The 15,000-nt window shown below is 37.1% G+C and overlaps 2 protein-coding genes across 2 annotated transcripts in view; both read right to left on the bottom strand.

Annotated features, from left to right (window-relative positions):
* The window catches only part of LOC129854181 (cytochrome c oxidase subunit 4 isoform 1, mitochondrial-like), a 230,642-nt gene that overhangs the window by 69,010 nt on the left and 146,632 nt on the right, over nt 1-15,000 (bottom strand). The window lies entirely within an intron of this gene.
* The window catches only part of LOC129852906 (genetic suppressor element 1-like), a 27,771-nt gene that overhangs the window by 9,609 nt on the left and 3,162 nt on the right, over nt 1-15,000 (bottom strand). Inside the window, exons 3-4 of the mRNA XM_055918510.1 lie at nt 668-780; nt 322-589 (exon numbers count right to left, since the gene is read on the bottom strand). Coding sequence (XP_055774485.1) covers nt 322-589; nt 668-780 — 381 coding nt within the window. The remainder of the gene's footprint in view (nt 1-321; nt 590-667; nt 781-15,000) is intronic.

Below are 15,000 nucleotides of genomic sequence, written 5' to 3'. Positions count from 1 at the left end.
AGAGCTGTTCTTAGGCACAACGCATCTAAACTGGTTACCAACGTAATTAGAACAGTCAAAACAAATGGTCTTACCCGTGGTATACGGTTTGATATACAACGGCTTTCAGCAAATCAAGAATCAGGGCTGGAACCACCCAGTTTATAATGTAAAAGAGAGATAGTGAAATGTCAGGTGTCTGTCACACTGTGTACATGTCTCCAGAGCACAGTGGACTTGATAACCATGTCCATGACAGCTTTAGGGGTAGGAGGTTAGTTGCTCTGTGCGGTGAGGTTGGATGGTGAGTAGGGTGTAGTGTTTAGGATGTAGGGTACATACCTCTCCTCTGCTGTACAGAGACGTGGGACAGGCTGAATATGGTGAGGAAGCGTTTCTTGTCTTCCAGTTCGGGGGCTCTGTCCATCTCCTCTGGGGTGAAGTGGGTGCTGAGGGGGGCCGGGGGAGGAGGGGTGCGTTTGGACAGCACAGCCGGGGGCGAGGGGCTGCGTTCCCTCAGCATCCTCCTCCTCTTCCTCCTCTTCTGCTGCACAAGGTGGTCGCGTCGTGACACCGTGGTCAGACCAAACACACACAGGAAGTCCACTTTCTACAGGGGGACAGGAAGGTATTATAAAGCCAGAAGATAACAGTGTGTATAGAGTGTGTGTGCAGGATAAAACTGTACCTCCGTGGAGTCGTCCAGTTTGAGAGGGGGCTGCCCTGCTACCCTCCTGAGGTGGGCCCTGACCTCTTCCTCATCACTCTCATCATACGAGTCATCCAGCTCGTAGTAGTAACCTGGAATGACCAGAGAAGGCAGTGAGTACTGACTTACATACACCTAACAACTTCAGTATATACTACCACTACACAAACACAACTAACAACTTCAGTACATACTACAACTACACAAACACAACTAACAACTTCAGAACATACTACAACTACAACTACACAAACACAACTAACAACTTCAGTACATACTACAACTACACAAACACAACTAACAACTTCAGTACATACTACAACTACACAAACACAACTAACAACTTCAGTACATACTACCACTACACAAACACAACTAACAACTTCAGTACATACTACCACTACACAAACACAACTAACAACTTCAGTACATACTACCACTACACAAACACAACTAACAACTTCAGTACATACTACCACTACACAAACACAACTAACAACTTCAGTATATACTACCACTACACAAACACAACTAGCAACTTCAGTACATACTACCACTACACAAACACAACTAACAACTTCAGTACATACTACCACTACACAAACACAACTAACAACGTCAGTACATACTACCACTACACAAACACAACTAACAACTTCAGTACATACTACCACTACACAAACACAACTAACAACTTCAGTACATACTACCACTACACACACACACAACTAACAACTTCAGTACATACTACCACTACACAAACACAACTAACAACTTCAGTACATACTACCACTACACAAACACAACTAACAACTTCAGTACATACTACCACTACACAAACACAACTAACAACTTCAGTACATACTACCACTACACAAACACAACTAACAACTTCAGTACATACTACCACTACACAAACACAACTAACAACTTCAGTACATACTACCACTACACAAACACAACTAACAACTTCAGTACATACTACCACTACACAAACACAACTAACAACTTCAGTACATACTACCACTACACAAACACAACTAACAACTTCAGTACATACTACCACTACACAAACACAACTAACAACTTCAGTACATACTACCACTACACAAACACAACTAACAACTTCAGTACATACTACCACTACACACACACACACAACTAACAACTTCAGTACATACTACCACTACACAAACACAACTAACAACTTCAGTACATACTACCACTACACACACACACAACTAACAACTTCAATACATACTACCACTACACAAACACAACTAACAACGTCAGTACATACTACCACTACACAAACACAACTAACAACTTCAGTACATACTACCACTACACAAACACAACTAACAACTTCAGTATTTACTACCACTACACAAACACAACTAACAACTTCAGTACATACTACCACTACACAAACACAACTAACAACTTCAGTACATACTACCACTACACAAACACAACTAACAACTTCAGTACATACTACCACTACACAAACACAACTAACAACTTCAGTACATACTACCGCTACACAAACACAACTAACAACTTCAGTACATACTACCACTACACAAACACAACTAACAACTTCAGTACATACTACCACTACACAAAGAGAACTAACAACTTCAGTACATACTACCACTACACAAACACAACTAACAACTTCAGTACATACTACCACTACACAAACACAACTAACAACTTCAGTACATACTACCACTACACACACACACAACTAACAACTTCAGTACATACTACCACTACACAAACACAACTAACAACTTCAGTACATACTACCACTACACAAACACAACTAACAACTTCAGTACATACTACCACTACACAAACACAACTAACAACTTCAGTACATACTACCACTACACAAACACAACTAACAACTTCAGTACATACTACCGCTACACAAACACAACTAACAACTTCAGTACATACTACCACTACACAAACACAACTAACAACTTCAGTACATACTACCACTACACAAACACAACTAACAACTTCAGTACATACTACCACTACACAAACACAACTAACAACTTCAGTACATACTACCACTAAACAAAGAGAACTAACAACTTCAGTACATACTACCACTACACAAAGAGAACTAACAACTTCAGTACATACTACCACTACACAAACACAACTAACAACTTCAGTACATACTACCACTACACAAACACAACTAACAACTTCAGTACATACTACCACTACACAAACACAACTAACAACTTCAGTACATACTACCACTAAACAAACACAACTAACAACTTCAGTACATACTACCACTACACAAACACAACTAACAACTTCAGTACATACTACCACTACACACACAGAACCTACAACTTCAGTACATACTAACCCTACAAAAAGAGAACTAACAACTTCAGTACATACTACCACTACACAAACACAACTAACAACTTCAGAACATACTACCACTACACAAGCACAACTAACAACTTCAGTACATACTACCACTACACAAACACAACTAACAACTTCAGTACATACTACCACTACACAAACACAACTAACAACTTCAGTACATACTACCACTACACAAACACAACTAACAACTTCAGTACATACTACCGCTACACAAACACAACTAACAACTTCAGTACATACTACCACTACACAAACACAACTAACAACTTCAGTACATACTACCACTACACAAACACAACTAACAACTTCAGTACATACTACCACTACACAAAGAGAACTAACAACTTCAGTACATACTACCACTACACAAAGAGAACTAACAACTTCAGTACATACTACCACTACACAAACACAACTAACAACTTCAGTACATACTACCACTACACAAACACAACTAACAACTTCAGTACATACTACCACTACACAAACACAACTAACAACTTCAGTACATACTACCACTAAACAAACACAACTAACAACTTCAGTACATACTACCACTACACAAACACAACTAACAACTTCAGTACATACTACCACTACACACACAGAACCTACAACTTCAGTACATACTAACCCTACAAAAAGAGAACTAACAACTTCAGTACATACTACCACTACACAAACACAACTAACAACTTCAGAACATACTACCACTACACAAGCACAACTAACAACTTCAGTACATACTACCACTACACAAACACAACTAACAACTTCAGTACATACTACCACTACACACACAGAACCTACAACTTCAGTACATACTACCACTACACAAACACAACTAACAACTTCAGTACATACTACCGCTACACAAACACAACTAACAACTTCAGTACATACTACCACTACACACGCACAACTAACAACTTCAGTACATACTACCAATTCACACACACAACTAACAACTTCAGTACATACTACCACTACACAAACACAACTAACAACTTCAGTACATACTACCACTACACAAACACAACTAACAACTTCAGTACATACTACCACTACACAAACACAACTAACAACTTCAGTACATACTACCGCTACACAAACACAACTAACAACTTCAGTACATACTACCACTACACAAACACAACTAACAACTTCAGTACATACTACCACTACACAAACACAACTAACAACTTCAGTACATACTACCACTACACAAAGAGAACTAACAACTTCAGTACATACTACCACTACACAAACACAACTAACAACTTCAGTACATACTACCACTACACAAACACAACTAACAACTTCAGTACATACTACCACTACACAAACACAACTAACAACTTCAGTACATACTACCACTACACAAACACAACTAACAACTTCAGTACATACTACCACTACACAAACACAACTAACAACTTCAGTACATACTACCACTACACAAACACAACTAACAACTTCAGTACATACTACCACTACACAAACACAACTAACAACTTCAGTACATACTACCACTACACAAACACAACTAACAACTTCAGTACATACTACCGCTACACAAACACAACTAACAACTTCAGTACATACTACCACTACACAAACACAACTAACAACTTCAGTACATACTACCACTACACAAACACAACTAACAACTTCAGTACATACTACCACTACACAAAGAGAACTAACAACTTCAGTACATACTACCACTACACAAAGAGAACTAACAACTTCAGTACATACTACCACTACACAAACACAACTAACAACTTCAGTACATACTACCACTACACAAACACAACTAACAACTTCAGTACATACTACCACTACACAAACACAACTAACAACTTCAGTACATACTACCACTACACAAACACAACTAACAACTTCAGTACATACTACCACTACACAAACACAACTAACAACTTCAGCACATACTACCACTACACACACAGAACCTACAACTTCAGTACATACTAACCCTACAAAAAGAGAACTAACAACTTCAGTACATACTACCACTACACAAACACAACTAACAACTTCAGTACATACTACCACTACACAAACACAACTAAAAACTTCAGTACATACTACCACTACACAAACACAACTAACAACTTCAGTACATACTACCACTACACAAACACAACTAACAACTTCAGTACATACTACCACTACACAAACACAACTAACAACTTCAGTACATACTACCACTACACAAACACAACTAACAACTTCAGTACATACTACCACTACACAAACACAACTAACAACTTCAGTACATACTACCACTACACACACAGAACCTACAACTTCAGTACATACTACCACTACACACGCACAACTAACAACTTCAGTACATACTACCAATTCACACACACAACTAACAACTTCAGTACATACTACCACTACACAAACACAACTAACAACTTCAGTACATACTACCACTACACAAACACAACTAACAACTTCAGTACATACTACCACTACACAAACACAACTAACAACTTCAGTACATACTACCGCTACACAAACACAACTAACAACTTCAGTACATACTACCACTACACAAACACAACTAACAACTTCAGTACATACTACCACTACACAAACACAACTAACAACTTCAGTACATACTACCACTACACAAAGAGAACTAACAACTTCAGTACATACTACCACTACACAAAGAGAACTAACAACTTCAGTACATACTACCACTACACAAACACAACTAACAACTTCAGTACATACTACCACTACACAAACACAACTAACAACTTCAGTACATACTACCACTACACAAACACAACTAACAACTTCAGTACATACTACCACTACACAAACACAACTAACAACTTCAGTACATACTACCACTACACAAACACAACTAACAACTTCAGTACATACTACCACTACACAAACACAACTAACAACTTCAGTACATACTACCACTACACAAACACAACTAACAACTTCAGTACATACTACCGCTACACAAACACAACTAACAACTTCAGTACATACTACCACTACACAAACACAACTAACAACTTCAGTACATACTACCACTACACAAACACAACTAACAACTTCAGTACATACTACCACTACACAAAGAGAACTAACAACTTCAGTACATACTACCACTACACAAAGAGAACTTAACAACTTCAGTACATACTACCACTACACAAACACAACTAACAACTTCAGTACATACTACCACTACACAAACACAACTAACAACTTCAGTACATACTACCACTACACAAACACAACTAACAACTTCAGTACATACTACCACTACACAAACACAACTAACAACTTCAGTACATACTACCACTACACAAACACAACTAACAACTTCAGTACATACTACCACTACACAAACACAACTAACAACTTCAGTACATACTACCACTACACACACAGAACCTACAACTTCAGTACATACTACCACTACACACGCACAACTAACAACTTCAGTACATACTACCAATTCACACACAAACTAACAACTTCAGTACATACTACCACTACACACACACACAACTAACAACTTCAATACATACTACCACTACACAAACACAACTAACAACTTCAGTATATACTACCACTACACAAACACAACTAACAACTTCAGTACATACTACCACTACACAAACACAACTAACAACGTCAGTACATACTACCACTACACAAACACAACTAACAACTTCAGTACATACTACCACTACACAAACACAACTAACAACTTCAGTACATACTACCACTACACAAAGAGAACTAACAACTTCAGTACATACTACCACTACACAAAGAGAACTAACAACTTCAGTACATACTACCACTACACAAACACAACTAACAACTTCAGTACATACTACCACTACACAAAGAGAACTAACAACTGCAGTACATACTACCACTACACAAACACAACTAACAACTTCAGTACATACTACCACTACACAAACACAACTAACAACTTCAGTACATACTACCACTACACAAACACAACTAACAACTTCAGTACATACTACCACTACACAAACACAACTAACAACTTCAGTACATACTACCACTACACAAACACAACTAACAACTTCAGTACATACTACCACTACACACACAGAACCTACAACTTCAGTACATACTACCACTACACACGCACAACTAACAACTTCAGTACATACTACCAATTCACACACACAACTAACAACTTCAGTACATACTACCACTACACAAACACAACTAACAACTTCAGTACATACTACCACTACACAAACACAACTAACAACTTCAGTACATACTACCACTACACAAACACAACTAACAACTTCAGTACATACTACCGCTACACAAACACAACTAACAACTTCAGTACATACTACCACTACACAAACACAACTAACAACTTCAGTACATACTACCACTACACAAACACAACTAACAACTTCAGTACATACTACCACTACACAAAGAGAACTAACAACTTCAGTACATACTACCACTACACAAAGAGAACTAACAACTTCAGTACATACTACCACTACACAAACACAACTAACAACTTCAGTACATACTACCACTACACAAACACAACTAACAACTTCAGTACATACTACCACTACACAAACACAACTAACAACTTCAGTACATACTACCACTACACAAACACAACTAACAACTTCAGTACATACTACCACTACACAAACACAACTAACAACTTCAGTACATACTACCACTACACAAACACAACTAACAACTTCAGTACATACTACCACTACACAAACACAACTAACAACTTCAGTACATACTACCGCTACACAAACACAACTAACAACTTCAGTACATACTACCACTACACAAACACAACTAACAACTTCAGTACATACTACCACTACACAAACACAACAAACAACTTCAGTACATACTACCACTACACAAAGAGAACTAACAACTTCAGTACATACTACCACTACACAAAGAGAACTAACAACTTCAGTACATACTACCACTACACAAACACAACTAACAACTTCAGTACATACTACCACTACACAAACACAACTAACAACTTCAGTACATACTACCACTACACAAACACAACTAACAACTTCAGTACATACTACCACTACACAAACACAACTAACAACTTCAGTACATACTACCACTACACAAACACAACTAACAACTTCAGTACATACTACCACTACACAAACACAACTAACAACTTCAGTACATACTACCACTACACAAACACAACTAACAACTTCAGTACATACTACCACTACACAAACACAACTAACAACTTCAGTACATACTACCACTACACAAACACAACTAACAACTTCAGTACATACTACCGCTACACAAACACAACTAACAACTTCAGTACATACTACCACTACACAAACACAACTAACAACTTCAGTACATACTACCACTACACAAACACAACTAACAACTTCAGTACATACTACCACTACACAAAGAGAACTAACAACTTCAGTACATACTACCACTACACAAAGAGAACTAACAACTTCAGTACATACTACCACTACACAAACACAACTAACAACTTCAGTACATACTACCACTACACAAACACAACTAACAACTTCAGTACATACTACCACTACACAAACACAACTAACAACTTCAGTACATACTACCACTACACAAACACAACTAACAACTTCAGTACATACTACCACTACACAAACACAACTAACAACTTCAGTACATACTACCACTACACAAACAGAACCTACAACTTCAGTACCTACTACCACTACACAAACACAACTAACAACTTCAGTACATACTACCACTACACAAACACAACTAACAACTTCAGTACATACTACCACTACACACACAGAACCTACAACTTCAGTACATACTAACCCTACAAAAAGAGAACTAACAACTTCAGTACATACTACCACTACACAAACACAACTAACAACTTCAGTACATACTACCACTACACAAACACAACTAACAACTTCAGTACATACTACCACTACACAAACACAACTAACAACTTCAGTACATACTACCACTACACAAACACAACTAACAACTTCAGTACATACTACCACTACACAAACACAACTAACAACTTCAGTACATACTACCACTACACAAACACAACTAACAACTTCAGTACATACTACCACTACAGAAACAGAACCTACAACTTCAGTACATACTACCACTACACAAACACAACTAACAACTTCAGTACATACTACCACTACACAAACACAACTAACAACTTCAGTACATACTACCACTACACAAACACAACTAACAAATTCAGTACATACTACCACTACACAAACAGAACCTACAACTTCAGTACATACTACCACTACACAAACACAACTAACAACTTCAGTACATACTACCACTACACAAACACAACAAACGACTTCAGTACATACTACCACTACACAAACACAACTAACAACTTCAGTACATACTACCACTACACAAACACAACTAACAACTTCAGTATATACTACCACTACACAAACACAACTAACAACTTCAGTACATACTACCACTACACAAACACAACTAACAACTTCAGTACATACTGCCACTACACAAACACAACTAACAACTTCAGTACATACTACCACTACACAAACACAACTAACAACTTCAGTACATACTACCACTACACAAACACAACTACAGTACATACTACCACTACACAAACACAACTAACAAATTCAGTACATACTACCACTACACAAACAGAACCTACAACTTCAGTACATACTACCACTACACAAACACAACTAACAACTTCAGATCATACTACCACTACACAAACACAACTAACAACTTCAGTACATACTACAACTACACAAACACAACTAACAACTTCAGTACATACTACCACTACACAAACACAACTAACAACTTCAGTACATACTACCACTACACAAACACAACTAACAACTTCAGTACATACTACCCCTACAAAAAGAGAACTAACAACTTCAGTACATACTACCACTACACAAACACAACTAACAACTTCAGTACATACTACCACTACACAAACACAACTAACAACTTCAGTACATACTACCACTACACAAACACAACTAACAACTTCAGTACATACTACCACTACAGAAACAGAACCTACAACTTCAGTACATACTACCACTACACAAACACAACTAACAACTTCAGTACATACTACCACTACACAAACACAACTAACAACTTCAGTACATATTACCACTACACAAACACAACTAACAAATTCAGTACATACTACCACTACACAAACAGAACCTACAACTTCAGTACATACTACCACTACACAAACACAACTAACAACTTCAGTACATACTACCACTACACAAACACAACAAACAACTTCAGTACATACTACCACTACACAAACACAACTAACAACTTCAGTACATACTACCACTACACAAACACAACTAACAACTTCAGTATATACTACCACTACACAAACACAAATAACAACTTCAGTACATACTACCACTACACAAACACAACTAACAACTTCAGTACATACTGCCACTACACAAACACAACTAACAACTTCAGTACATACTACCACTACACAAACACAACTAACAACTTCAGTACATACTACCACTACACAAACACAACTACAGTACATACTACCACTACACAAACACAACTAACAAATTCAGTACATACTACCACTACACAAACAGAACCTACAACTTCAGTACATATTACCACTACACAAACACAACTAACAACTTCAGTACATACTACCACTACACAAACACAACTAACAACTTCAGTACATACTACCCCTACAAAAAGAGAACTAACAACTTCAGTACATACTACCACTACACAAACACAACTAACAACTTCAGTACATACTACCACTACACAAACACAACTAACAACTTCAGTACATACTACCACTACACAAACACAACTAACAACTTCAGTACATACTACCACTACAGAAACAGAACCTACAACTTCAGTACATACTACCACTACACAAACACAACTAACAACTTCAGTACATACTACCACTACACAAACACAACTAACAACTTCAGTACATACTACCACTACACAAACACAACTAACAAATTCAGTACATACTACCACTACACAAACAGAACCTACAACTTCAGTACATACTACCACTACACAAACACAACTAACAACTTCAGTACATACTACCACTACACAAACACAACAAACGACTTCAGTACATACTACCACTACACAAACACAACTAACAACTTCAGTACATACTACCACTACACAAACACAACTAACAACTTCAGTATATACTACCACTACACAAACACAACTAACAACTTCAGTACATACTACCACTACACAAACACAACTAACAACTTCAGTACATACTGCCACTACACAAACACAACTAACAACTTCAGTACATACTACCACTACACAAACACAACTAACAACTTCAGTACATACTACCACTACACAAACACAACTACAGTACATACAACCACTACACAAACACAACTAACAAATTCAGTACATACTACCACTACACAAACAGAACCTACAACTTCAGTACATACTACCACTACACAAACACAACTAACAACTTCAGATCATACTACCACTACACAAACACAACTAACAACTTCAGTACATACTACAACTACACAAACACAACTAACAACTTCAGTACATACTACCACTACACAAACACAACTAACAACTTCAGTACATACTACCACTACACAAACACAACTAACAACTTCAGTACATACTACCACTACACACACAGAACCTACAACTTCAGTACATACTAACCCTACAAAAAGAGAACTAACAACTTCAGTACATACTACCACTACACAAACACAACTAACAACTTCAGTACATACTACCACTACACAAACACAACTAACAACTTCAGTACATACTAACCCTACACACGCACAAGTAACAACTTCAGTACATACTACCACTACACAAACACAACTAACAACTTCAGTACATACTACCACTACACAAACACAACTAACAACTTCAGTACATACTACCACTACACAAACACAACTAACAACTTCAGTACATACTACCACTACACAAACAGAACCTACAACTTCAGTACATACTACCACTACACAAACACAACTAACAACTTCAGTACATACTACCACTACACAAACACAACTAACAACTTCAGTACATACTACCACTACACACGCACAACTAACAACTTCAGTACATACTACCACTACACACACACAACTAACAACTTCAGTACATACTACCACTACACAAACACAATTAACAACTTCAGTACATACTACCACTACACAAACACAACTAACAACTTCAGTACATACTACCACTACACAAACACAACAAACGACTTCAGTACATACTACCACTACACAAACACAACTAACAACTTCAGTACATACTACCACTACACAAACACAACAAACGACTTCAGTACATACTACCACTACACAAACACAACTAACAACTTCAGTACATACTACCACTACACAAACACAACTAACAACTTCAGTACATACTACCACTACACAAACACAACTAACAACTTCAGTACATACTACCACTACACAAACACAACTAACAACTTCAGATCATACTACCACTACACAAACACAACTAACAACTTCAGTACATACTACCACTACACAAACACAACTAACAACTTCAGTACATACTACCACTACACAAACACAACTAACAACTTCAGTACATACTACCACTACACAAACACAACTAACAACTTCAGTACATACTACCACTACACAAACACAACTAACAACTTCAGTACATACTACCACTGCACAAACACAACTAACAACTTCAGTACATACTGCCACTACACAAACACAACTAACAACTTCAGTACATACTACCGCTACACAAACACAACTAACAACTTCAGTACATACTACCACTACACAAACACAACTAACAACTTCAGTACATACTACAACTACACAAACACAACTAACAACTTCAGTACATACTACCACTACACAAACACAACTAACAACTTCAGTACATACTACCACTACACAAACACAACTAACAACTTCAGTACATACTACCACTACACAAACACAACTAATAACTTCAGTACATACTACCAATACACAAACATAACTAACAACTTCAGTACATACTACCACTACACAAACACAACTAACAACTTCAGTACATACTACCACTACACAAACACAACTAACAACTTCAGTACATACTACCTCTACACAAACAGAACCTACAACTTCAGTACATACTACCACTACACAAACACAACTAACAACTTCAGTACATACTACCACTACACAAACACAACTAACAACTTCAGTACATACTACCTCTACACAAACAGAACCTACAACTTCAGTACATACTACCACTACACAAACACAACTAACAACTTCAGTACATACTACCACTACACAAACACAACTAACAACTTCAGTACATACTATCACTACACACGCACAACTAACAACTTCAGTACATACTACCACTACACAAACACAACTAACAACTTCAGTACATACTACCACTACACAAACACAACTAACAACTTCAGTACATACTACCACTACACAAACACAACTAACAACTTCAGTACATACTGCCACTACACAAACACAACTAACAACTTCAGTACATACTACCACTACACAAACACAACTAACAACTTCAGTACATACTACCACTACACAAACACAACTAACAACTTCAGTACATACTACCACTACACAAACACAACTAACAAATTCAGTACATACTACCACTACACAAAAACAACTAACAACTTCAGTACATACTACCACTACACACACAGAACCTACAACTTCAGTACATACTAACCCTACAAAAAGAGAACTAACAACTTCAGTACATACTACCACTACACAAACACAACTAACAACTTCAGTACATACTACCACTACACAAACACAACTAACAACTTCAGTACATACTACCACTACACACGCACAACTAACAACTTCAGTACATACTACCACTACACAAACACAACTAACAACTTCAGTACATACTACCACTACACAAACACAACTAACAACTTCAGTACATACTACCACTACACAAACACAACTAACAACTTCAGTACATACTACCACTACAGAAACAGAACCTACAAATTCAGTACATACTACCACTACACAAACACAACTAACAACTTCAGTACATACTACCACTACACAAACACAACTAACAACTTCAGTACATACTACCACTACACACGCACAACTAACAACTTCAGTACATACTACCACTACACAAACACAACTAACAACTTCAGTACATACTACCACTACACAAACACAACTAACAACTTCAGTACATACTACCACTACACAAACACAACTAACAACTTCAGTACATACTACCACTACACAAACACAACTAACAACTTCAGTACATACTACCACTACACAAACACAACTAACAACTTCAGTACATACTACCACTACACAAACACAACTAACAACTTCAGTACATACTACCACTACACAAACACAACAAACGACTTCAGTACATTCTACCACTACACAAACACAACTAACAACTTCAGTACATACTACCACTACACAAACACAACTAACAACTTCAGTATATACTACCACTACACAAACACAACTAACAACTTCAGTACATACTACCACTACACAAACACAACTAACAACTTCAGTACATACTACCACTACACAAACACAACTAACAACTTCAGTACATACTACCACTACACAAACAGAACCTACAACTTCAGTACATACTAC

The sequence above is a fragment of the Salvelinus fontinalis genome, chromosome 4, assembly GCF_029448725.1.
Source record: "Salvelinus fontinalis isolate EN_2023a chromosome 4, ASM2944872v1, whole genome shotgun sequence".
In the NCBI taxonomy this organism is placed as follows: Eukaryota; Metazoa; Chordata; class Actinopteri; order Salmoniformes; family Salmonidae; genus Salvelinus; species Salvelinus fontinalis.
This window is presented reverse-complemented; position numbering and strand designations above follow the sequence as displayed.